Raw genomic sequence first — 25,255 nt, 5'->3', positions numbered from 1 at the left:
CCTTATTAATATCGATCGGAGTGGCGCTCGAGTTTGGAAATTAGGCAGCAGCTAGCTAGCTGCCTCTGCCTGATCGTCGTCACCAGCTCCGGCGAGCTGAGCCTGATCGATCGAGCTTCGCGCGCCGCGCGCGGCTGCCCGTATGGCGCTGCGGGCAGACGGGGCACGCGGCGGCCAGCCGCCGGCAGGTGGGGGGCGGCGGCGGCGACTCTGGCCCGCCGTACTGTGTTGCTTCGGTGGCTGTTGCGGCGAGGAGGCGGAGGCTGGGACGCCGCCGCGGGAGCGGCTGCGGCGGAGGAAGCGCACCGTGCCGGTGGACGGCGCCGGGGGAGAGGTGGCGTCGTCTTCGGCGAGCCCGGCTGACCGGGAGATGAGGAGCGCCGCTGCTGAGGTGGGCGGCGAAGGGCCTCGTCGCCGGCGCGGCGGCTGCTGCTTCTTGCCGCCGCTGGAGTGCTTGCCTGGACTCAAGGTGTGCATCGACCATACCATGCTTGATGCTTGTTGGTTGTTGCTACACGATTTTCAGCTCAACAACACGTCGATTAATTGCGTCAAGTCACTGAATTGTGTGTTTGTGCTCACGAACAGATTAATTGCGTGAATTAGTCGTGCATTGCGAGAGATTTTTCGTCGTGTGAAAATTCGCAGTTGACAAGTGAAAAATGGCGGTTTTTTTTGATTTTTTCTCCCTTCTCATGTAACAGCGTAATAATGTCAAGAGAAGCAACAGCAACGTCGACCATGGCAGGCAGCGGCGGCAAGAGCCCACGGCGGCGGCGCCGCCGCCGCCGTCGCGGCCACGGAACGTCAGAGCTCCACCGGCCGAGCTGCTGCCATCGCCGCCCCGCGGGCGCGGCGCCATCGCCAAGACGCGGGCGGACGAGGCCGCCGCCGCCGCGGACGCGGACGCGAGCTCGAGCGACGCCGTGGCGCGTCGTGAGTTCGGCCCGGCGGTGGGGGTGTCCGTGGTGGCGGCGGTGTCGATGGTGGGGCTGCTCGGCGGCCGGGTCTGGGCCGTCGTCTGCGTGTGCGCGTGGTTCGCCGCGCTGTACGGAGTCCAGCTCAAGCGGCGCGGCCGGAAGGCGCCGCCGCCGCCGCCACCGGCTGATGGCGGCGGCGGCGGCGGCGAGGAGGTCGTCGACGTGAACTCGAAGGAATACAAGAAGCTGGTCGTGCTCAAGGGGCTTCTCGAGCGGGATGGCTGCAGATAGCTTAATTCTACGTTTCTGCTTGTGAATTATTCGCAAACTAAGATCAAAATGTTCAGAAATATTTTTGAATGTAGACAAAAATTACTGCCTAATTCATTAATAAACAAGCATTGAAGAAATTATTCTTCCTAGGGTAGAAATGCTCTTTGTTTGTTTCTTAAGTACCCATTAGGCACCAACCTTGATTGCCTCATCTTTTATCTTGGCTAATATGACTGATGGCATGCCATGTGCATTGCATTCTTTTCACTGGGAGTAATTGCATGGGTTTTTCATGAAAAAAATCTAAATAGCATATTTGTAAAAAATAAATAATTTGTGAATAAAATATTTATATATATATATGTATTCTTAGCGATTTAAAAACCAATGCTAGAAAATAAACTTCGATGAAAAACTCCGAAATCCACTTCAATTTTAAGGTTGAAAATTAAAATTTTAGCTTACAAATATAAGCAGAAACGAACAAAACAAGATGATAGATCCTATGATACTATAGTAATAGCATGTCAAAAGAGGTTTCTCTGTTATTCTCGGTGTACTTGCTATTATGTGGTTCATCACCCATCCATTGTGTTACAGTAATCTCAAAGATTAATTAGCATATACATTCCATCGATCCATATAGCCATTCTACTCCAAACTCTCCTTGAGAGCCTGCATTTAGTGAATTTATTGGTATGAGTTACATAGAGGTTATGTTCTCTTATTTTGCCATCCTCAGCTCCTACAGGAGGTCCATTCACCATCTATTCCTAATCGAAAATCATATAAAGAATTTGCGCTTGGACGTCACCTAATGCTTCCAAATGACCGTGTTGAAGATGGTGCCGGTTGAGCCATTTAGTTGGAATGTGTAAGGGCTGATCATGCTACACAGGCCGCATTCGGAAGCGATTTAGTTATCCGGAGTAGAAAACGTAATAATAGATTAGTACATAATTATGTAATTATTATTTATACAAAAATTAAAAAATAGATTAATATGATTTTTAAAGCATTTTTTATAGAAATTTTTGCAAAAAACACACCGTTTAGCAGTTCGGGAGGTTGGCAAGAAGGGGAAAAACTCGGCCATAGTATTCTCTATATGTTCATTCTGTCCCATATAATGCTGTCTTCGTTATCTTCCACTAGAATCACGTTTAAAATTTTCTCCCATAAACATAAATTCAACAAAGTGGTTGGCCGTTATGAATTTGTCTTATCTTGAGATTATGTATCCATCTTTCATATGTGATAGTCTTATATACAGTGTCATGCATTTCCTTATTGCTATATGGATATTCGAAGATATGTCTCGTGGGGGAACTAGTGAATTTTTGAAAATTTTAAATATAGCGCAGTACTGGTGAGGTCATTGTTTGTTTTTTTTCAACCTTTTTATTATTCCTTACCATGTAGTCCAAACCACGAAGTTTTTCTGACGGTGCATGGTAATTACCATCGACGAAGCAGATGAAATCACTGCAGGTTAATATAACTTAATCCAGGTCCTTTTCATCAACCACCAATCGATAAATAATTTGACACAGTGATGCAGTTCAAAATTAATTTTCTGTCAAAAAAACCTGCCAAATTCGCGCACATTTTTACAAATTAAATAATTTGCTCGCAATCGAGCTGTACTGTACGTACACAACATCAAAATCAACCACTCTCTTTCAGTAAGCAGTAGAGAAGACACATATTTACAAATTAAAAATCATTAAGCTACCATCACTGTATCAGAATCGCGAGGACACAGACAAGCAGCGGATGAACAGCTAGCCACATCACATCACATGGCATGAGAGCATTTTAATTTAAACTGCACCTAATTACTACCTCTCGTCCTATAGTAATTTTATTTTTTTTCCGTGTCCAACGTTTGAACATTCGTTTTATCTAAAAAGTTTGTAAACAAACTTAAAAAAATGTCACTCATATTTTATCATCTAGTAACAATAAAAATATTAAACACAAAAAAATTCTAAATAAGATAAAGAGTCAAAATATTGTATCAAAAAACTGAAAAATTGAGTTATTATGGGACGGTGTGATCCGCTAATTCATCTCTTGATCTGGTATTCCGCAAAGGAGGTGGATAGGGTCAGCGCGGTACTAATCAGTTTTTTGCTGTTTTGGTCAGCTCTATCTCTAAACCTCTCTGTGCCGTACACTGATAGTTCTTCTCAGTGTGTCGCTGTTAATTAATTTTTCGGCCAACTGACTAAGTAAAACCAGGAGCCAGCATGCATCCACATGATGATTAATTATCAGAATATGGCCCGTGGTTCTGTACACGTGGGCAGGTTAGTATCAAATCTCATGATTAATTCTCAGTTAAGGAATTATAGTACAGTCAAATGCGGAGCTAACAGTGTGTTGAGAAGTTTAAAAAGAAGAAGAAAAGGGGAGTATAGGGATAAGTACCGGAGTTGGAATTGCTTGGTCCCCAAGGGAAGAGAATTCTTTCATATGAAGGTTAGAAGTTTCTAAAGACTGTACGGTTAATTAGAGTGAGTTGACCAACTTGGGGCCGTGTTCGGCTGCTCACTTACTTGCCCTAAATTTCCAAAGTTTTTCGTACACATGTTTCCTAAACTATTAAACATTTTATTTTTTATAAAAAAATTTCTATAAAAAAATTACATTAAAAATAATATTAATATATTAATATATTAATATATTTTTTATAATTAATAATTAATTAATCATATACTAATATATTATATTTCCGCATCGAATAACTACCACCTTTTTACTCCAACCGAACACGGCCTTGGTTTGGATCTCTTCTTCTTTTATTTTTTTAAGACAACGTTGTTTCTCTTCTTAGGTGCGTTGACAAAGCACATCTCGTAAGCTAAGGCCATTGTCAATAGTCCTTTCATTTGGTGTTAATTAATTACCACATCAGACTTTTTTATGACATAACAAGAATTTAATTAGAAAAAATAAGAGAACTTTTTCATCCTAGTGAAAGGCTCGTGACGTTGTTTCCAAGCAAATAAAAGCCGAATGAAAGTTCACTGAGGTCAAACATTTCTTTCATCTAGATCCCGTGCAGGGTTCACCTCCTATTTGCCTCTCATGAAACAATTTGTATGACACAATCATATTCTCATGCAAGAATTTAATAGTGTATCAAGTCTATAAAACTGTAAAATAAAAGTGACCACTGAGAGATGTCTTTTTATTTCACAGAATAAAACTAGAATGTTGACGTATCACACTTAAAAACTGTAAACGAAAGGAGCCACTAAGAATAGCCTAATGTTGAACCTAGCTATCCAATTAAGGTTCTTTTCAAATGGAGAGATTTTGCGGAAATTTTAGAGGAAATAAACTTGACCTGCTAAGTGCAGTCCCAACCCTCCACCTCAGCTCGTGTCCATAGAATTAATTAGCCTGCTAGCTACGCAAAAATCTGAGGTGGCAGTGAAATTAAAGAGGGGAGAGAAGGAAAACCCAAGAAACTGGGTCGCATGCACGACACTAACTCATCGCGTCAACCGAGATAAAAGAAACCACGATAAACTGCGTCGAGGCGAGATGCATCGTTTCTTCCTCCGGAACTCCCTCGCTATCCTGATCTGTTGTGCCTACATTTTCGTTGTACTGCCATGCCACAACATGCGCGACCTCCTCCCGCGCTCAAATTCCATGTTCCGATTTCTGTTATATGCTGGTTGGATGAACTATTTCAGCCTGAAGTTTTACATTTCTATTCTTTGACATGTAGTTACTCTCTTTTTTCTGTCTACAGTTTGAGTCCTATTTACATATGCATTTGTCGTAGATGCAATAGTCCAGATGTATGTGTAGCATGTGTAAAATACGCCAAGGCCTTAAAAAGAGTAAATCACTCCGTTCCTAGCTTGTACCGTTCCTTGATACTCATCATAGAACGGAGGGCAACTATACAGAACAATGTAAACTAGTATAGACACCATGACATGCAGAAAAGTCATTAATTTTTTTCTTCATATAAACTAGTATAGACACCATGTATTAGGGAGGTAGTTTCTACATTTACATTTAATACTATCTCTCTCATATAGACACCGCCTATAAACATCATGGGTTGGGATTGCCCTAATACATGGGGGCGATGGATCAATTGCGTTGGATTTTAATTTGGTTAGCTTTGGATTTGGGGAAATGGGCTAGTGTAATAAATGGACTGGTGCGGGGCCAGGTATACAAACAATTTGGTTTGGGGGCAGTTTTTTTTCGATGTAAAATGTTGGGGGTGGGGGGGGGACAAAATGGGTTGAGTCGATGGGTTCGATCGGATTCTAATCATAGGTTAGAGTTTAGAACGGGGAAACGACGTATTCACAAGTAAAAAATAATTTATGATAAAACTTTTACATATATATTTTCAGCTATCTAATAGTCAAATCTGAAAAATAAATTTTAATAAAAAATTTTAAAATCAACTTTAAATTTAAGGTTAAAAATTTAAATTTTAGCTTATAAATATAAATAAAAGTAAAAAAAAAAGCTTCCGTATTATGTCCCGTTTGTTCAATCGTCCGAGGTCACTCCATCACCACCCTCAAGATGAGACCACCTCTCTGCTTCATCGCACGCGGCTGCTAGGCAAGGTCTCCTTTGGACAAGGAAACATGCTCCAGAGTATCATGTCAGAACCACCAAAGACTCCAGTCCCTTGAACCGGATACTCTGGTGCAAGTTCATTGCCTTATGCAGGAATTATAACGGGAGTTATGATAACTACTCCATCTGTTTTATAATACAAGTAAGATGTTTGATTTTTTCGATTGCAATGTTTTATCATTTATCTTATTCAAAAATTGAGTTATGTTTAATGTTCAAAATAAATGATATTTCTATAATTTTTGAATAAGACAAATAATCAAATATTATAAATAAAAAAGTCAAACATCTTATATTATAAAATGGAGGGAGTATTAGCACTTTAGAGATGATTTTACACCAAACATTAACCCAAGTGCGTGCGTTGCATGCTGTATCACTCAAGGATACTAAGAATTTCATGAGAACACATGTGACCATTTTTTCCGAACTCCTCTTAATAGTACAACAATCCTAAGAACTTGAACAATAAAAATTATAATTTTATATTTTGAGCGTTTCGTCCTTTTCAATTTCTTTTGCATGAGGATCCTTTTTTCGTAGTTTCATAACCAGAATCCACAAGGGTAAGTATAGATTAATTCTCGCAACTTAAGTCACGATTGATAGCAACAAAATTTCAACAAACTGTGGCTAAATCTAAACTTTCTTTTGAAAATTTAAAAGTTGACATTCTCTCCCATTATTTGTGATCTGGGGTCTGAAAATCCCAAAAATTCAAACCAATACCTTTGAACCCTGGTCTGCAAACTTTTAGGTTCATTTTGGTACCAGGTAATGAGGCAAGTGGATGTTACGCGTAGAACTTAGAAACAGAATCGAAATAAATATATTCCTTGAATACAAGATTGTCAACAATATGAATAATTGAGTGTAATACGAGTGATCTTCCTTGAATTGTTCATGCTAGTTGTACTTTAAAATACGAACCTCATAGTAAAAATGTTATTCAGAAAGAGATAAATTTATGATATTCGACAATTGGTGTTTATTGTATTTGATAATATATGTCCATATGTACGTTATAGTATAACGGGTATATTACTTGAAAGCTAGCTCACGTGTAAGCCCGTCAACCACTGTTCCAGACATGACAAGCATTCCCGACGGACATATCTTGTGTGTTGAGAAAGAAGAATCTTGTCGAACCCCGATCCATTTTGTTTTCTGTCTCCCTTCTTTTTTTTTCTTTAAAAAAGTCAAACCCGTGGATCCGGTCACTGTAGTAATACAGTGAATTATTGTTTATATAAGTTAATCGGTAAATAAATATCATAAATAGTGTCAGAGTAATATAGTCATAATATATCTAAAATATTGTTCATTGTTGTAGCGTTAGATCTTCACCTTCCATTTTGATCCAACGGTTGCAGAACATCTCAAATTTATGGCACTATAGCTCTCTTCCCAACTTCATATCATATTATAAGTAAGTATTTTTTTCAACCATAGGAGAATATAAGTGCACCCCTGGTTACAAATGCACATAGTCACATAATGTCTCATAACATACACGCTGAAAGAGACCGAAATCAAAGGCACATATTTGATCTCACTAAGATTTTATTAAAAACATATTCACTAAGAATATGACATCAGGGTTGAGCCCTAGTCCGGCCTATGCTTAAAATACATTAAATTACACTTCATTTTATTAAAAAAATATAAGATAAAAGGTAATTCACGTAAATTGCACTAATTTAACCTTACTCTTCAGCGAATTATGATTCCGTCCCTTGGTCATTTTGGTAGAGCTATGCATCACCTTCACCACTGCACACCATGCGTGTTTTTCAAAATAAATATTGCATTCATTTTATATTATAAGATATTTTGATTTCATCTAGATTCATCTATATATTAATGCATATGCATGTTTTACCTATTATTTATATTCATTAGCATCATTATGATTTATGAATCTTGAGAGGACCAAATCATATTATAATATAAAACAGATGTAATAGTTTTTCGTTAGACGTAGAACTTTTGAAAGACTTTTTATTAAAAAAAATTTAAAGTTGTCTATAAAAATCTATTTTGGCTTATAAGACAAAAAATTATGCATTCTAGTGGAAAAAAGGCATCGCCTCTAATCTCCATGATCTCCAATTAAGTAAGAAAAAAATTCCATTTCACTCGCAATTGGTAATATCTATTATCTCTAAATAAGAAAAAAAATAATTCTTTTTCACTCGGAATTGTTAACATGTTGTTTGCAACCTAGACGAGAGCTAGCTAGCGCGCATATTCCCCCTCCCTCCTCACTGGCGCCAGTCTTTCGCCCCCCACGAGCGCGGTCGCTACAAAGCGGTCCGAGTCTCCCGTCTTTTTTTTTTTTTGACAGTGGCTAATTTTTTGGCTTTTTCTGCAAACAGAAAATATTCTATAAGTAAAATTTTTATATGCATGTTTTATATGCATGCTTTTAAAGGCTAAAAAATAAATTAGAATAAAAAATCTCTAAAATTAAATTCAAATTTAACTTTAAAGTTAAAATTTAGCTTATAAATATAATAATAACGAAAAGACGAGGCATTAGTCTTGTCCTCCTCCGAGAACTCAAAAAAGAATTCCGCGCTCTTTGGCCTTAAAGTCGCCTCTTGAAGCTTGTAGGTTGTAGCTAGCTTGCTCCTCGACGTGCCGAGGCTGTCGCGCCTCTCCGTGAGTTTGCAGGTCGGGGCGCCTAAAGCGCGACGCGCGCGCCTCTGAAGAAATCTATCTGATTCTTTCTTACTCTGTCTGTCGCCGGAGGATCGCTGGGCCAGGGTCCGGCCGGCCGGCAAGGCGGCGGAGGTGCAGTACAGTGACATGGTGTCGCAGCGCCAGCTGCCGCCGTGGCGCGCCGGCCGGTGATCGATCGGCGATCGGTATGCGTGCCGGGGAGGATCGCGGTGGCGGGCAGGAGGAGGAGGAGGGTGGTGGTGCAGGTTGCTGCTCGTGCCTGCCGTTCTGCAGCCTGAGCCTGTGGGGCCTCGGGAAGAAGCGGCGGCGGCGGCGACGGCGGCCGTCGCCGCGAAGGTTGTTCAGGCTAAGGCTCCGGCTGTCGTGGTTCTCCTGGCCATGGTGGCCGCGGAAGAACGGCGGGAAGAAGACGAAGACGAAAGGGAACGGGACGATGAAGAGTCGTCGTCGGATGCTGCTGCTGCTCTCGCCGTCGCCGTCGCCGCCGCCGTCCAAGAAAGCGCTCGCCACGTCTGTCTCCTCCTCAGCCGGCAGCTTACTGCTCCCCAAGGTACGTGCGATTCCTAACGTGCGCCAACTTCAAACCGATCGCCATGGGCCCATGGCCGTGATCTCGAGCAGTTCTCCGTTCGTTCGCAGCGATTGGATTTTTTTTCTTAGCTTTTACGCCGAGTGATTAAACGTTTGAAAATTTCAATTTTATTAATTAAATTCTATCATTATTATCGGATGATAATCTAAAAGCGTACATGCAAGTTAAAAAAACACATATACACCTTTCCTAGCTCCCATGTTTTACACCTTTCCTAGCTCCCATGTTTTAGGCACGTGTTTGATAAAAAAACAAAAATCAAACATTTGATCAAAAGTGTTACCAAAATGCTTGCCGAAGCACTAAATAGTACAATATGTTTCTAGTATAGATTTCTAAATATTAGTTAATTTCGTTATTTATACTACAAAATAACTATAAAAAAATTAGATATTTTTTCGTCGCGGACAAAAGAATTCAACCTGAGCGTAAAATCCTCTTACCTATATACATGGCTTCCTCCACACGTTAATGGCGCAGTTAGTGGGTAATTGCGTGGTCAGTAGTTGTAATCGGGTAGTTAAACCGGCGGGAGACCAAACTAACAGTGGAGATGCAGTGGGGCCCACCGGGGCGGAGCCTGCGTGATTGACCCACCAACGCAGCCGGCCGGCCGGTCCGTGGAACAATTAGAAGCCGAAGGACGTAGTAGTAGTCGAGTCGTCGCTGTTGCGAGGTTTTTGGGTTGTCACATTCGGAGAAAAATCGATAAAATTTGACTATAGTCACGTCACGTGTGTTGAAAAAAAAATAAAAGATGAATTGGCTTTTAGTAATTTTGCAGCATTTTGAATTGGGGGGAATTTTTGGTGCTACATGGCATCCATGCAGCAATTTTGTATCTTAGGTGTCAATGCCAGCTTCTGATACACTGTTCGTATCATTGTCACACTGTGGATCATGGGCACGCTGTCTAGTAGTAATTTTCTAGAAAGTTTATGAAACACTGAATAGCGGTTCCATTTTTTCGTTTCTATTTATATTTACATAAATTCTTAACTATTAGAATTTTTTTTATTATAGTTTATTTTCTGATATTTGCTTTTAACTCACTACCCATATAATATATAAAAATTATATTTCCATATTATTTTTCGTAACCCATCGATCATCCTTAGTAGACTAAAAATTCTCATATATTAATGACGGTGGGTCTGCTAATAACAAAATCATGAATTCATGATTAGTTTGGCAGCTAGTAGGTCCCTCTCCTACCATGATGGTGCAAATTCAGTATATGTATCTTGTTACAAAGCTGATTGAATTTGAAGCCCATTTTTCCCATTCGAGAAGATTTTTAAATTCTTGTGACACCATCAGGTGCATCACACCACTTAACTCACTAACTGAACTTATCTTAATTAGCCAGCCAGCAGGTTAGCTTAATTAGCGCTCACCTCCTGGCTGCTCTAGTGGTTTGCTTTACATGTCGTCAAATGATTCGCGTGCAAATTCTGGTCGTGGTCGATGGCCCGTCGCCGTGATCCGCAGGTGGGCAGCTTCGCCGACGGCAAGAAGCAGCGGGGCGGGAGCAAGTCGTCGCCACGGCCGACGGCGCCGCCGCCGCCGCCTGCGCGGCCGGAGACGGAGGGCAGCTGGCAACCGTGCCGGAGGCCGGCGCCGCCCGACGAGGTGACCGGCGTGAGGAGAGCCCCTTCGAGGAGGCACGGCTCGTTCCGTCGCGACGGCGGAGGCGGCGGCGGCGGGGTGCTGTTGACGATGGCGACCACGCTGGGAGTGATCGTCTTCTTCGGCCGCGCCACCGCGGTGGCCTTCCTCTGCTCGTGCCTGTACGGCGCGCGGTTCGTCCGGGCGCAGGTCGCCGGCGCCGCTGCCAAGGGCAAAGGCGGCGGCGGCGCCACCGGCGGCAGCGAAAGGTTCGGCGAGCGGAAGGCGGCGGCGGCGGAGCCGTGCACGGAGGAGCTCAAGAAGAAGGTGGTGATGGAAGGGTTGCTCGAAAGAGGCGGCAAGAGGTTTTCCTCCCGGCTTTTGTAAATAATCACGGCCGTTGATTTTGTAAATGTTTTTTTTGTTTTATTGGGTTTGGATTTTTGTTTTTGTTTTTCCTCTTAGGGCACGACACGGTGCACCTGTTTTGTTTCTGATTTTGTTTTCATTTCTTGGTTATAAATTGGGGTACATGTGACCAGAACTGGGCACACGCGCACATCCTTTTCGGTGGAAAAGGAAAAAAAAAGAAAAATAGGGATTGTTGAGTGTCTCCTTTTTCCCACATGTTTTAACTGATTACAATTTTGTGATAGGAGTTCGAATATTCGAGTATTAATTGATACTAGAACAGGAATTATGTGATGGTAATCCCAGAAGTACATGACTCAAGTACTAAAACTATTGGAAATTCAACCTAGAATCCAAGCAATGCAAGGTAATAATACCAAATAGGTCCATATACCATAGCGACCAGCTGCAGCCTTGAGTATGAAGTTTTTCAGAAATATCCTCGCCTTGTCTCACCTTTTGGGAGGGAAGAAGCTCACATTAGCTAGTACCAATAGTTAGCTGCCATATTGATCCATGATGTTTTGCTAAGTTTTGCAGATACAGATCTTGAGTTCTTCAAGCTTGTGAAGCATAATCAACGATGCTGAATCCTGAGCACTTTTTTTATCAGTTCGCCGCTCACCTTGAAATGTAATGGTCGTTGCGTCAGGTATGTGAAGGGTGATTGTCGAAACAAAGCTATTGAAGTTTGTTGTTGTCGCCCCATCCAAAACAATAGGGGTCCTGTTGAAGCAACCACACGCAATAAATCGAGACATCGCGAAGATTGTTTAGGCCAAGTTTTGCTTTTCTCAAAGGAACATGTTGGTATTCATGTGCATACCTGAACCTTTGCTCGACAAATTCGAATTCTGGCATGGGCCACTGAAAAATCTTGCATAGCCTAAAAAGTGCTCTTCGCGGCCCACCTTTCTCCGTCGTGAGTTGAAGCACAACTGAAAAAATATTGAATGGCATGGTTTCAGTACATCTACTTTTCCTTTAAGAGACAAGAAGCCTAAATTTTAGTGCTTCCTTTTTGTCAGGCCACAAACCAGCAAGCAACAATTAGACCAAGACACTGAATAAAGGGCGAACCTTCTTTCTTTAGTGAGGGAAGACCTTGCAGGATATGATAGTCATTCAAATCAGAACAATCGATTTGTGTTCCTGACTACACAACACCAAATATATTACTCATAATAAGTTCAATATTTTGATAAGGCGTTGGTGGAATACTGTTTACATTCTTACACTTTTCAAGCCAAACTGAAGGTCCGAAGTCATGATATCCAACTGCTTAGCCTTGGACAAACATTGTTTAATTGAAAGGCCCCGTTGCTGCTTGAAAATCAAACATCAGTTTGTAGTATAGCTAATAATATCAAGAAAGCATCTATTTTCACAGAAGAATTTTGAACACCCCAAGGCTCAAGGTGTACTTGGGCTGTCATTCAACTGGACAACCACTTACACTAGGAGGCACTATTTTTGTTTCTTACAGAAACTTACCTTAAGATCTGCCAAAATACGAGAAGCTACCTTTGCCTTTGCACTCTTTTTGTTACGGTCATGCCCCTGTGCTATCAGCAGCTCATCTCGTAATTGCACTGACATCTCTATAATTACTTCTTCTCCTTTACTGGTGCATTTTGAATTTAGGAAGCAACCAATATGACTGCATAGCTCCAGCAACTCGCGGTAAGGTGGCAGTGCAAGCTTATCAGGTGTGATCAGTGGTAAAAGCAATGGTTCAAAAATCTCCCAAACCATATCAACGTTAAAATCTGTGTCTATAAATACTGCACCGGCAATGCTTTCCATAATGTCTCCAAGTACCTGCAAAAATAAATAATAACAAGATACATGTAATCGTGATATTGACTAGTGATATGCTCTGCAAAGCTGAGTATTGAGAATTAGACATTAACGAGAGAGAAAACACATAATTGGAAACTAGGCTAATAAGACTGAACATAGAAACTACTTTTATCAAACCTTAGGTACTTTACAAGTGGCATGTTGAAGGAATTCATTCTCTTTCCTTTGACACTCCAAATTTGACCTGACATATTCAGTGATCTGCTCCAAAAGTATTCCAGATCCATGCTGTAGATGATTGTGAATGTTGTTTCTTACAACTGCCTGTGCAAAATTCTCATTACTAACCAAAGCAGAGCGTAAATCCGTTAATTCTCCAGGATCAACATCACTATGGGTAACATACAGATGACGTGTAATAAGTAGATCCAGCACAGAATCACCAAGAAATTCCAGACGCTGCATAGAAAGCAGAATCAGGAAAGAAGAATAAAACTTTTGATTCTAACAAAAGAAAAAACATAATGATTCTGTTGCACTGACCTGGTAACAGTAGTTAACACCTAATTCCTGCAGAGATGGATGAGTTATGGCTTTCAGAAGAAGACCCTTGACTGAGAAGTTATACTTTAGTTTTGCTTCCAGTTCCTCAATGTCATTTATTTTTGATAAGTAGCATAAATGAGATGCATTAAACTTCGCTTCCTGCAATAGCTTCATATCACATTTGATATCGATTCCTAACCACCTCATAATCCAAAGTGTAGCAGCAATGCCACCACCAACATAATATGCTCCAACCAGTGCTTCAACACAATCAGATATTGTTTTTGAGCACATCCATCTATGACCTCTGTCACATGGTTTTCCCACAACAAAAGATGGGTCATCTCGGATAAACCTTCTATTAGAAGGAACAAATGCAGTCTGGATTCCACAGTTACAAGGAAAAGGGTGCAAAGATATCTGTCCAGGAGCAACCCAACGCCGTGGGTCAAAAGCATTATCACGTACATAACCCTGAAAGCATGATATAGAAATAGTCTGTAAACATAAACAATGCTCTCACATAGCACAAGAATTAGAAACCATTATGAATCTATTCCACAGGCCTATGATGTGACTTTATGAAACTAAAGATTGTTCGTACAGTAAGGAAAGCATAGGCGTTCAAATGAAGTAATGAAAGGACGATACGAAAGAAGCAATCATGTCAAACATATGACCACAATTGCATTTATACAAAAATCAAAGATAAGCATAGAAGTGAATACTTTCTATACAATGTGCATATAAAATTCTTAGGATGTCATGCTATAGTAAGTAACTGCAAAAAAATATTTGTACAACAGAAACATTAAAAACTTCAAGGAGTTGAAACCATGCAAATGGATTTAGGGGTGTAACCCATCTACCTGCAAAGACCGCCAAATTCCATGTTTATGAAGTGTAGCGTTGCAGACAGCCTTGGATCTCATATCAGAGAGCTGACCTTCATGTTTCATAGGATACCTTAGGAACAGGTCACATCCTACGACATACTTCAGCACGGAGTCTCCTAATAGCTCTAGGCGCTCTAGAGAAAATGTCTCACAGCATCTTAAAGTCGTGATAGCTTCCAAAATCTAACATGAAAAATAGACCAACTTGTTAATAAATGCATAGTTATCCTTATCAAATAAAAATGTTGAATAGAACAAACCAGACAGCTTGGTATATGTTGATTGTAACCAATTTCTCTGCGAAGTTGGCTGGCTAGCATGAGTGACTGAAGTCGATGCATTACAGAAGGGAGTAAATAAAATGACTTCAGAATGTCAGTTGATAAATCAATGTGGATGAGTAGTTCAGGTGGAACCCGAGCATGAATTTGTTCTTTTTCCATGAGCAGGGGTTTGCCAGTGGAGCCATCTGCCACAGGTCATGTGGAATTTCATGTCAAATTCAGACCTGAAAGTATTGTGCCTTCTACCTTTCAGATCATTATACTAGGAGTGCACATATGCTGCACATGGCACAGCTGCTCCTTGTACTAAAGGCATTCATTATGTCCTATTGTTTGGGATACAGTAAAAATTAGTGTGGACAGTCATATTGCTTTCCAGTCCTTGAAACAGTAAGATGACTTTAGTGGAGATCTGTACGAAGGGAATAACAAAACAGGGACTCTAATGCTCTACACGACAGACTGATGAAACAAAAGAAAACTTATATACAGGAAAAAGCAAGTACGGCTCAACTGCATGAATGTATGATTGCAAAATATCCACTATTAATAATTAGTATGATTTAATCAAATTGTGTCCACAAAAATAATGTAATTGTGTCCACAAAAATAATGTAACTAAGGACTCTTAGCTGGTTTCGAATCAATATATCGACTTATTAATGGAAATCCCCTGCTTATGTAGAAAGCAAACTACAGTTTATTACAAAATTGATGTTGGGGATACCAGCATAACCTGAAACGCACACAAAAGGAAATGGAAAATTGAGGAGAGACTGCGTGCTCTCTGAACATACTGACATCACAGACAGCTAAAAATTAAATAAAACTAAAAAGAACTTGCTCAAGATAAGGCTCGACTGAAGACATTATATGCATTTATACAAGCAATCGTAATCATGCTATGGATTCCACTGTTTTGCATTATGTAATCTTAACTTATTTGATAATCTTTTAGTAGTATCTTACAGTTGTATTAAGAAAATTATTAAATTTGTCTCTTTTTCTATCACATTGAACTTGTTCATCTATACAAAACAATACTGGTGAACCAACATGTTAGATTAAGTCAATAGCAATTGTATAATGTTAGCATTCGAGCCTTTCTTTTATAGAATTTTCAATGAAGTTATTCTATCCGCTGCCCATGCAGTTCCTGGCCAAAATAAGGCAAGCATAGAACAGCATGTCAGGGCAACAATCAGTAGCATACATCAATAAATGAAAAGTTGAGGCCTAGTGTTAAAGTTATATTGTACCCCTGTATGATCAATCTTGCATCACTGCTTTTCTCAAACCAAAACTGAAGATAAAAGACACAATTTGTGCCCTTATCCCAATAATTCGCATGGCGTGGATACCAGGTGCGGTGAGCCCACACTCAGCTAAAACATTCCACTATATTAGAGAGGTAAAGGTTACTAGAATAGGGTGTTTGTTCAGTACCTAGATACTTCAATTTTGAAAAAAGAAGATTGTGTGCATTGTGGCTTTGCTTTAACAGCAATAGTGGTTGTTCTGGATGTTGAATAATAATACCATACCTACAATGAAGTGAAAAAAAAAAGGTTCATTAGGACGCATACCACAATAGAGCAGTACTAGAACTGTATATACACACACACAAGAGAGAGAATGTACTTTTGACGGTAATAGTCCACAAATGAAGTAAAAGGTGAAGCTTTCCCGTTACACAGTTCATCAAATGAGTCCTCCGCACTTGTGTTTAAGATAAAATCGAGAACAGTGTATATCCTTCCTGTATGTAGTGACAGCACCACTGAATCTTTGATGGTGGTACAATGAAGAGACTTATTGGCCAGATGAATAATGTCTTGTTGTCCCTTTCTTATTTTTTGTGGAATATAATTTCCAGGAATGACATTTTCATCTCCTTTATACGAACTCCACAATTGCTCAATTGCACCAGCACAAGATTCAATTGATTCCCAGTGTATGTTTATGTCATCCTGGATATGTGAAGAATCCCTCAAAGGTAATAGCAAGTACATGCTTTCCGAGCTCCACTGTATTTCATGCCCTTTTTTGAAAACAAGATCCCTCTGTGCTCCACTTGTTCGAGAACCATGAAATAATCTACCAAAGATTCCATTGAAAAAGAATTCTTGGAACAACTTCCCTTTACTTAACTGAAGAAACAAGAAAAATGAGTCACAAACAAATACTATATATAATTTAGCAACAAGAATGTTGGTAAGCTACTATTTCTAGAACAACCTGCTTTTTGTTTAGTTGAAGTTTTCCGCAGGGAGTTACAGTGGTGTAGACCATTTTATTAGGGATCAGGAACAGATCCATTTTTGAACATGCCACATCATCGTCAAGTTCTGATTCCATTAAGAGAACAAATCCAGCATAGTTTTCACCCTCTTGGTCACAAAGAAAATTAAATCTGTAAGTATTCAGTGTAACACTTTCACTTTCATGAATCCAAGTTCCTGATAAAGCAAGAACACCTGTTGTTCCATGAAGCTCCTTCCTTTTAGTTGTTCCTGAGAAAATAGGGAAGAGCAATGAAGAATTAGTGATCATGTACAATAGGAGAAACACTCATATCTGTTGGATAACTTCAATATATGGGAAGATGGGATTGCTGTTGCAAAACTTTCACTTGCCATACTGCAGTATGCAGGTACTTCTCAAACAAATGATAAAAGTAACAAAATGAACATAGAGTAGCTATGTAATATCAAGATTAACAGAGTTCAACAATCAGGAGATATTTGCTCCAACAAACATGTCCAAAAATATAACTCTATACAATGTGTAATCTATATAAATAGCTAGTGCATTGCAAAGGAAATAGAAAGAGGCAACCCACATTAGTTCTAGTTAGACCTGCCACCGGTTATTCATTACTCATCCCCATAGCCGTCTCATATGGGTAGGGTACAGGTAAAGAATAATTACCCATTGAAATTTTGGGTATGGGAAGGGTATTACTCATTTTACCTGCTTTAATCGTACCCATTTAATATATATAAACTCGGACCTAAAATTTTTAAACTCGTAATCACACTATAAAAATTTATCAAATTTGACTAAAATTTGGTGGGATGATTTATTATGTATAAGAGCAACTTTGTGCAAATTTTGATAAATTTCTGCATGTGGGACTCACACATGTTCTCCCCTTATCCATTGGGTAATAGCCATTTAGTTTGGATATGGGTAATTTTCTTAAAAATGGGTATGGGTTGCCCAATGCCCTCCCCAGTGGCAGGTCTAGTTAGTTCTACAATTTTCAGTATTGTACAGTAACCCAGATCTGTTCATAAAATATATGAAGTGATGGGATATCAAAGAAATATAATATAAGCAAGACTGCAACATTACACTCATACCTGGTCCAGATATGCATTTTTCATCAGTTGTAGCAAAATCTGTATCCATAGGTTCTTCAGTCAAGGGTACAAGATGATCATTGAGTTCTCCCAGTTGATGCAATTTCTTGCAGGCCTCTAGGGATACAAGCTGCTTGGATAAACTACTTGAACTGCTTAAAGGGCCAACTATCCTTTGAAATGCCGCGTTTGGAGGTAGCGTCAATGTGCATTTGAATGATCCATCTTCAATGGTCACCTCAAAGGAAGGTTTTGGCATGAAATACCTGCAGAGTAATGTTACCATGAAGTACCGCTTTTATGTAATGGAGGGCAACATATCATGCCTTTGGAAGTAGCAGGGATATTTTTTATCTATGTGATTTGAATCTACCCAGCTATTCTGCCATATGTTATCCATTCAACTGGTGTCAACAACAACAGTATATCAATGAACTTACGGATACTGTCAGCAATTAGTGCATAAGTTGCAATGCTGATCCACAGGAAGAAGAGAAGAGATACGTGGGAACAAGAAACTCAGAAAACAACAAGAGTTATAAATAGTAGAGCATAAGTGTACCTATCTTTAGGAAGCTTCTCACAGTATTTACGAATTAGGTTGACACAGCAATCTGCAGATATAGTTGCTCCTGTTGACTGAACTTGGTAGGTGTACATCCCTTGGATAGACAAATCACAGGATAAAGCATTGGGATGTCTATACAGCGCAAAGTTTTTAACATAATAACCAGTCTGTATTATACGAAATATGTTTTCCTGCTGCTGCAAGTTTCCCCTGAAAATCCCATGTGAAAGATCAGAACGGGAAAAAATTGGCATACTTATGCCAGTTATTAAACACGAACATACTTTTTCTACTGAGATAGGTAGGATTCAGCATTTTGGGGCCTAGGATCTCAGAATGTTCACAAATACAGAATCATGTAGCTTGGGTCTAACTTATACACATAAAATGCAGAAAATGAAAACAAATCGATTTTTTCTGTCACAGGGTAACTTAATTTCAAGTGTGATGATTTCACCTTTCAATCATAAGAATATAATCCGAGTTGTTCCTTCTGGCACGACCACGAGACTGGACATAGCTACAAACAGTTCTGGGTAGGTCGAAGCGTATAACACAAGAACAGTTAGGTACATCAATACCCTCCTCAGTCACATCAGTTGTGAAAAGCAAGTTTACCTAGACATTGATTGGGAAATTAATGTAACATTTGAAACAAACACTGTTTGAACCAAATTTACAAGAGAATCTCATACCTTTCCAGCTCGGAACAAATCCAAAGTAAATTTCTGCACTGCTGGACTCAGAGCATCTTTTGATGTACTCCCTCCAGTCAAGTAAGAAATTGAAAAACAAGAGAAGTTAACAATTCCTCTCATAAACCTTTCGACAGCTTTAGCTGTCACAATTCTGTCTACAAAAATTAGGGAAAACACTTCATTTGAAGACCTGTGGAGAAAACACATGGCTGTATTATATTTGGCCAATAAAAGACCAAAAGTAGGTGAAAGTAAACATCTTGAGTAGAATACTAGAGTATTACCCAAATGATTTGAAAATGCTGATCAGTGTATTCACTTTTGAAGAAATGTATCCCCTTTTAGTTAATTCCTCAGAACCAGATTCTGATTTCATTAGTTCACTATATCCTGTCATACAATTGCATCAGCAGAATTAGAGAAGGCAAATATCAACGTATAGAAGTAGGAAAAGGAACACATAAAGATGAACAATAACTGCGGTATGGAAACTACCAACTACAACCTAAGTGGCTATATAGGCTAGAGTCAATATCCTCTTTTAGGTTGAGTGCAACTACAACAATTAGCTAGCAACACCCAGCGAACTCCATCAATTTCATAGCTCACTTCTATAGAGCATGCAAATTAGGAGGGCATGTAGAAACATGTATCTCTCTTCTTATTTTGAGCATAACATACAAAATACAGAAAACTAATCTAATAAGATTCAGGGGACCTTTTAAAGGAGGGCAGAAGCTAAACAGAAAGAACATAATGCAATCCTAGTTGGATTTGCAAGTTATGTCATTACCTCATCCATACAGATAAAATGGTTATTCACTACATCGTTTTTGCATATGCAGTTATATTAACAGAAACATCATATTGAAGACTAGCGTATCGGCCATGCGTTGCAATGGTATTTAAAAGTATCATTAGCATGTTATTAAAGTAGAGTTAATAAAAATGGTTTGATATATAGGTCTCAATTATTTTTCCTTTCAAAAAATAGGAGTTGGTAGTGGTGTAGGTGGCAGATTGACCATCAACCACCACCACCACTACTCTTTATAGGAGTATAGATCACAACTAAAGGGTGCACCATACCTTGTGGCAAAACTTCCTCAATTAGACTTAAAGCTTCTTTAAAATAAGACATGTGTAAGCTCAAGCTAGCTTTAGAAAAAATGCAGTCTTCAGAATCACATAATGGCTTAATACTTTCAATATGTATTTTGACTACCTGTTAAGAAAACAATTTAAGTTAGCATATAAACATTTTACATGTACTTGAAGTCCTTCTGGATAACAGGTTTTTTAGTACAATGCACAGTTTCCACTTCCACAAAGAACAAAGCACTCTTTCATAACCGAAGACAAACAGTTGCAGTACATGATATCTTATGGAAAACTAATGACGAAGACACTATAGCTGTCACAGGCAAGGGAAAAAGATTGGACCATGGCTTTTGAAACGCAGAAATTGGAAATGCAAGTGGTGAACCTCAATAGGACATGAACATGGGGAACATGTTGCAAACAGTAAACATTCACAGGGCTCAATTTATAGGTAACAACAATATATACATTTATATGATGAAATAGGTAAAAAGTCAAACATTAATTTATATGGTGAAATAGGTAAACAACCAAACATTAGCAGGCCCATGTGATGCATAGAATTTTGTTGATAATCAGATAGTAATAGAATGTTTTATCACTAGAGGGCATGTGGTAGTATAAAAAAGGGTCATGCAAAGAATTTATGTTCTTAGGTACTTGAACTTGTGCCAGTCTTGCTAGTTAAAGTATTTTATGAACAGTTCCTATGAAAAGAATTCACCAAATATTCTTTTGGTTTATCAATTGGGTATTTGCAATATTTTATACATGTGCAACAAGGTTTGATTTATTTCAATAGGGCATGTTAGAATCTATGTACGTGTACCAGTAAACAGTCAAGACAAATATGGAATGACAAGGTTATGTGGCTCTTCCAACAGTTTTTTTTTTTAAAAAAAAATAGAAGTGATCAGATAATTCAATACCTCAGAGGTAATAATTGGACCAAGATCGTTTAGGCTGTACAATATTTTTCCATGGTATTTGGACAAGCTCTTTCTTGAAGTCTCTAAGATATTATTGGTGTCTTCAAATTTATTCGATGGTGATTCTTGAAGACTAACCAACAAAGCATCAAACTGCCCAACAGCACAAAATTCAAGCAGACATACATGAAATAAAGTTACAGGGAGCTGTAGGTTTTGGTGCTACAAATTATATATGTATGTTATGAATAAGCTCGAACATATTTCAGTTAAATCACCTCCTCAAATAATATCTGAAGTTCTGATTTCAGATGTTCAAAATCAACCATGTAAGCATCATAGTATTTGCTCACAATTGTTGCAGGAGGGGAAAAGTTCTCAAGTTCATTTCGATCTTCTATGATGTATGTCTGCAATAGCATGTAATGGATGAAAGGCTATTTGCTACCAGAAAGTGGTTTTATTAAAACTCAATAAAATCCAAAGCTTAGCAGCTTGAGATAACCTTGGCATCCAAGGTTAGTTCAAGTTGAGCAATGTGTTCTTCACAATCTTGTACTGTGGAAGCACCTGAAAAAATGGATGGTTTGAGAAATAGAAGGTTGTAATAGATTATGAACCAGCAAATCTGAACAACATTAGAAACTCAGTATGGTAATGAAATTATTCTAGAACAGGAAACCATTTCATTAAGGGCTGGTGCCTGAAGTTTCGCTCCAGAGTCAATTTAGTCCCTTACCTTTCAATTGTCCAAATAAGCCCTTAGACTTTATCATGTAGTCATATATAATCCTTAGGCCCATGAAAATTATCATGTGAGCATGCCATGTTATCCTCACATGCAAATACATGATAAAATGCCAAATTTGCCCTTACATATCATAGGAAGAGAGAGAGAGAAAGAAAATAAAATAGTAAAAAGAAAAATAAGTGAGCTTGCATATTAAATATTGTTAGAATTTTAGCATTCAAATGCAATTATGTACATGGAATTTACTGTTTGGCATGCTAACTATATGTTTGGTGTCCATAGCTATTTAACTTCATATTAGCATAATACAATGAAAAAAGGTGCCATGTGACCATAGTCATATTTGAATGTTAAAATTATAACAAATATTTAATATGCATAATTGCTTTGTTTTTTTTATATTTTGAATTATTTTTTATTTCTTTTCATGTAGTATATAAAAGGGTAAATTGGACATTTCACCATAGAATTTGCATGAAAAGATGACATGGCTATGTGGCAATTTAAGTGGGTGCGAAGACTATATAGGCCCGCATAACAAAGTGTTAGAGCTATTTAGACAATATAAAAGGTTAGAGAAATTGGTCCCAGTGCAAAACTTCAACGACTATATTGGTTATTCTCCCTTCATTGAATAAACTGAGTGCGTGCTCTTTAAGAATATGAATGGAAGTATTGAATAGATTGGAGTGGGACTACTTATTAGTGGATAACTAAGTCAAATGTACGAATTGGGTGCCCAAATCCCAATCAACGAAATTTGAAGTAGGATGCAATCTATAGTTGGGAGCAGTATTCCATGTAGAACTATGGAGCATTAGGAAGCATCCTACTTCCAGAAATGTATTGTCTTGTTATGCAGAAGGTGAGAGCACTAAAATACATCACATAAGTTTTTGACAGTACATAACAGCTAGGGTGTTGTTCAAAAGGAAGATAATAACAGTCACACATGCTTATTTACAGAACAAAGCTAAAACACATTTTCTAAAACTATTGATCAATGGAATATTACACAGGGAAAAAAGGACATGACTGCTTTTGTTAGAGAAAACACATGACTGTTGTGTGTAGAATTCTTGCCTTTAGTAGCAACGGGGGAGGCTGTCATTCCAAATACATCAGGCCTCCACTGAGACCCAAAGTAAAATTCCTTTGAAACTCAAGAGAGACATAAAACAAAATCAATTCGGTATGTAGAATATTGTTTAAAAATACTGCTATACGAAGCAACTTTCTGCAATAAAAAGAACTGCAAGCCAAAACTTATCTATCGATATTGTCAAAACAAAAGACCGATCCCCAAATTTCTGTTACCTTCATTATTCGCGCATATGGATGGCTTCCACAAGCACGATGGCATTCATCAAATATTAGCAAGCTCACAGCACTCATCGTTAGAAAAGCATGCCGCAGAGCATCCAACAATATCTGTGGCGTCATAAAAACAATCTGAAACACAAAAGGTGTGCATTGCTCAAAGTCAATGGACATACACATTTCCAATCCAAGTTAGCAAGGGCATGCATAAGCTCAATTCACTAGCTGTAATTAACTTCGATAGGTACTAACATAGCAGGAATCTAAGAAATTTAACCTGGAAGTCACAGGATTTCAGCTACTTGGAACAAAGTGGCATAGGACTGCAATATCACCCAGAATCAAACCAGCATCCAATCCAGAAATGACAACACATAAAAGAAAATTCATCTTGAACCAGAGTCCTAAATCAGCTGTTTCATAGGCACGGCCCTTCAGGAAACATCACGTTGATGACTCAAATTATTAGTGGTAGGCTGGTAGCAACCTCACCCTACATCTTACTCGAAGCCAATGCCGACTACGAAACACAAAGTTATCAAGATAGCAAAGGCACGTTCTCCGTAAGTCAATTGTCAAGCAGTTGGTGGGTACGGTAAATGTGCCAATTCATAGTACATCGCAAATCAAGCAATTGCTGCCTCTAGCATAGCGACGGCACAAGTTCAGTAAACCCGGAAGCTTACCTCATTTCTCCCAACTTCCTTCCTCCAATGATCCACGCCCCATTCGCCAACCCCCGATGCTCCAGAGCACTTCATCGCGTCGAGGTCAGTGTACTCACGAAACACCTCGAATTGCTACAACACAAGCACACAAAGAGAGCAAAGCAATTAGAACATCTATTCCACAACGTTTGTTCACCTATTTGTGAAAAAAGAAATGCTCCGACTCGTCGTCGCTCCGAACGCACACCTGATGGACGAGGTGCACGGTGGGCGCGAGGAACAGCACGAGCCGGCGCGGGGCCTCCCCGGCGCGCACCCGGCGGGCGTGCTCGCGCGCGAGCATGACGGCGACCATGGTCTTCCCGGACCCCGTGTCGAGCACCGCGATGGTGTTCCCCCGCAGCGCCGCCTCGAACACCTCCACCTGGTACCTGCACACACACACACACACACACACACACACGACGGCGCCACGCACGAGGAGAGAGACCATCAGCTAGCTGCATCGACCGACCGGGCTAGCGAGCGAGAGAACACGCGAGGTAGCATTCGGTCGAGACCCCCTCGGGTGGAGCTGCTTGTGGAGGCGGCGAGGCGGAGGCAGCGGCGGGGGCGGCGGAAGCGGAAGGGCGTCCTCGTCATCGGCCATGGGGGCGGCGGCGGGTTAGGACTCGGTGGTGCGGGGGGGTCGGTGGCGAGGACGAGGAGACGCATGGCGAGAGGTGTATAAATCGGCGGCCGCGGCGGCGTGGCGGAGGGTGAGTGGAGAAGGCGAAGCGCGTGAGGCGGCGTGTGTGTGCGAGAGAGAGAGTTGGTTGGCGCGGCGGGGAGGACCGGACACGGAGTCCGGAGGAGGTTTTGGGGGAGAACGCACCGGCCGTTGGGCCGTTGGGGTCTTGGCATCCTCGAGCTGTGATTACTCGCTCCATTCCACAGTAAGTGTGTATTTTAAGTTTTTTATACTATTATGTTTAACGTTTAATTATGTCTTATTTAAAAAAACTATAATTAAAACCTTTATTGTTATTAAAGGTGTGACTATTTTTAAAAAAATCATATTTTTTAATAAGATGAATGGTCAACCGTTGGACACAGATATATAAATGCACAGATATATAAATACAGTTGTATTGGGACGGAGGTAGCAGTATCTACGGCCGCTCATCTAAATTAATTATTTATATTACTCTCTAATTTTTTAGCTGATATCG

General features: G+C 39.8%; 3 protein-coding genes across 3 annotated transcripts; 2 read left to right on the top strand and 1 right to left on the bottom strand.

Annotated features, from left to right (window-relative positions):
• The first annotated feature begins 142 nt into the window (after nucleotides 1–142).
• On the top strand, nucleotides 143–1,418 carry LOC121055509. Its single transcript, XM_040528020.1, has 2 exons — nucleotides 143–469; nucleotides 705–1,418. Exons 1-2 carry the CDS (start codon nucleotides 143–145, stop codon nucleotides 1,209–1,211), a joined length of 834 nt encoding a protein of 277 aa, XP_040383954.1. The 3' UTR covers nucleotides 1,212–1,418.
• Nucleotides 1,419–8,691: 7,273 nt separating this feature from the next.
• Nucleotides 8,692–11,093, top strand: LOC121055508. The gene is made up of 2 exons (XM_040528019.1): nucleotides 8,692–9,054; nucleotides 10,588–11,093. The coding sequence occupies exons 1-2, from the start codon at nucleotides 8,692–8,694 to the stop codon at nucleotides 11,089–11,091; spliced, it is 867 nt and encodes a 288-aa protein (XP_040383953.1). The 3' UTR covers nucleotides 11,092–11,093.
• Nucleotides 11,094–11,392: 299 nt separating this feature from the next.
• On the bottom strand, nucleotides 11,393–24,693 carry LOC102702879 (endoribonuclease Dicer homolog 3b). The gene is made up of 25 exons (XM_006661815.3): nucleotides 24,292–24,693; nucleotides 24,063–24,176; nucleotides 23,374–23,508; nucleotides 23,140–23,209; nucleotides 21,811–21,875; nucleotides 21,584–21,715; nucleotides 21,306–21,458; nucleotides 20,365–20,500; nucleotides 19,560–19,665; nucleotides 19,273–19,465; nucleotides 19,035–19,195; nucleotides 18,572–18,787; nucleotides 18,010–18,275; nucleotides 16,883–17,157; nucleotides 16,286–16,794; nucleotides 16,091–16,188; nucleotides 14,621–14,829; nucleotides 14,334–14,543; nucleotides 13,462–13,938; nucleotides 13,096–13,377; nucleotides 12,610–12,936; nucleotides 12,352–12,438; nucleotides 12,196–12,271; nucleotides 11,942–12,053; nucleotides 11,393–11,841 (listed from the first exon to the last, which is right to left on the bottom strand). Exons 1-25 carry the CDS (start codon nucleotides 24,535–24,537, stop codon nucleotides 11,643–11,645), a joined length of 4,854 nt encoding a protein of 1,617 aa, XP_006661878.2. The 5' UTR covers nucleotides 24,538–24,693; the 3' UTR covers nucleotides 11,393–11,642.
• Nucleotides 24,694–25,255: the final 562 nt, after the last annotated feature.

This window comes from Oryza brachyantha, chromosome 10 (genome assembly GCF_000231095.2).
Source record: "Oryza brachyantha chromosome 10, ObraRS2, whole genome shotgun sequence".
Taxonomy (NCBI): Eukaryota; Viridiplantae; Streptophyta; class Magnoliopsida; order Poales; family Poaceae; genus Oryza; species Oryza brachyantha.
This window is presented reverse-complemented; position numbering and strand designations above follow the sequence as displayed.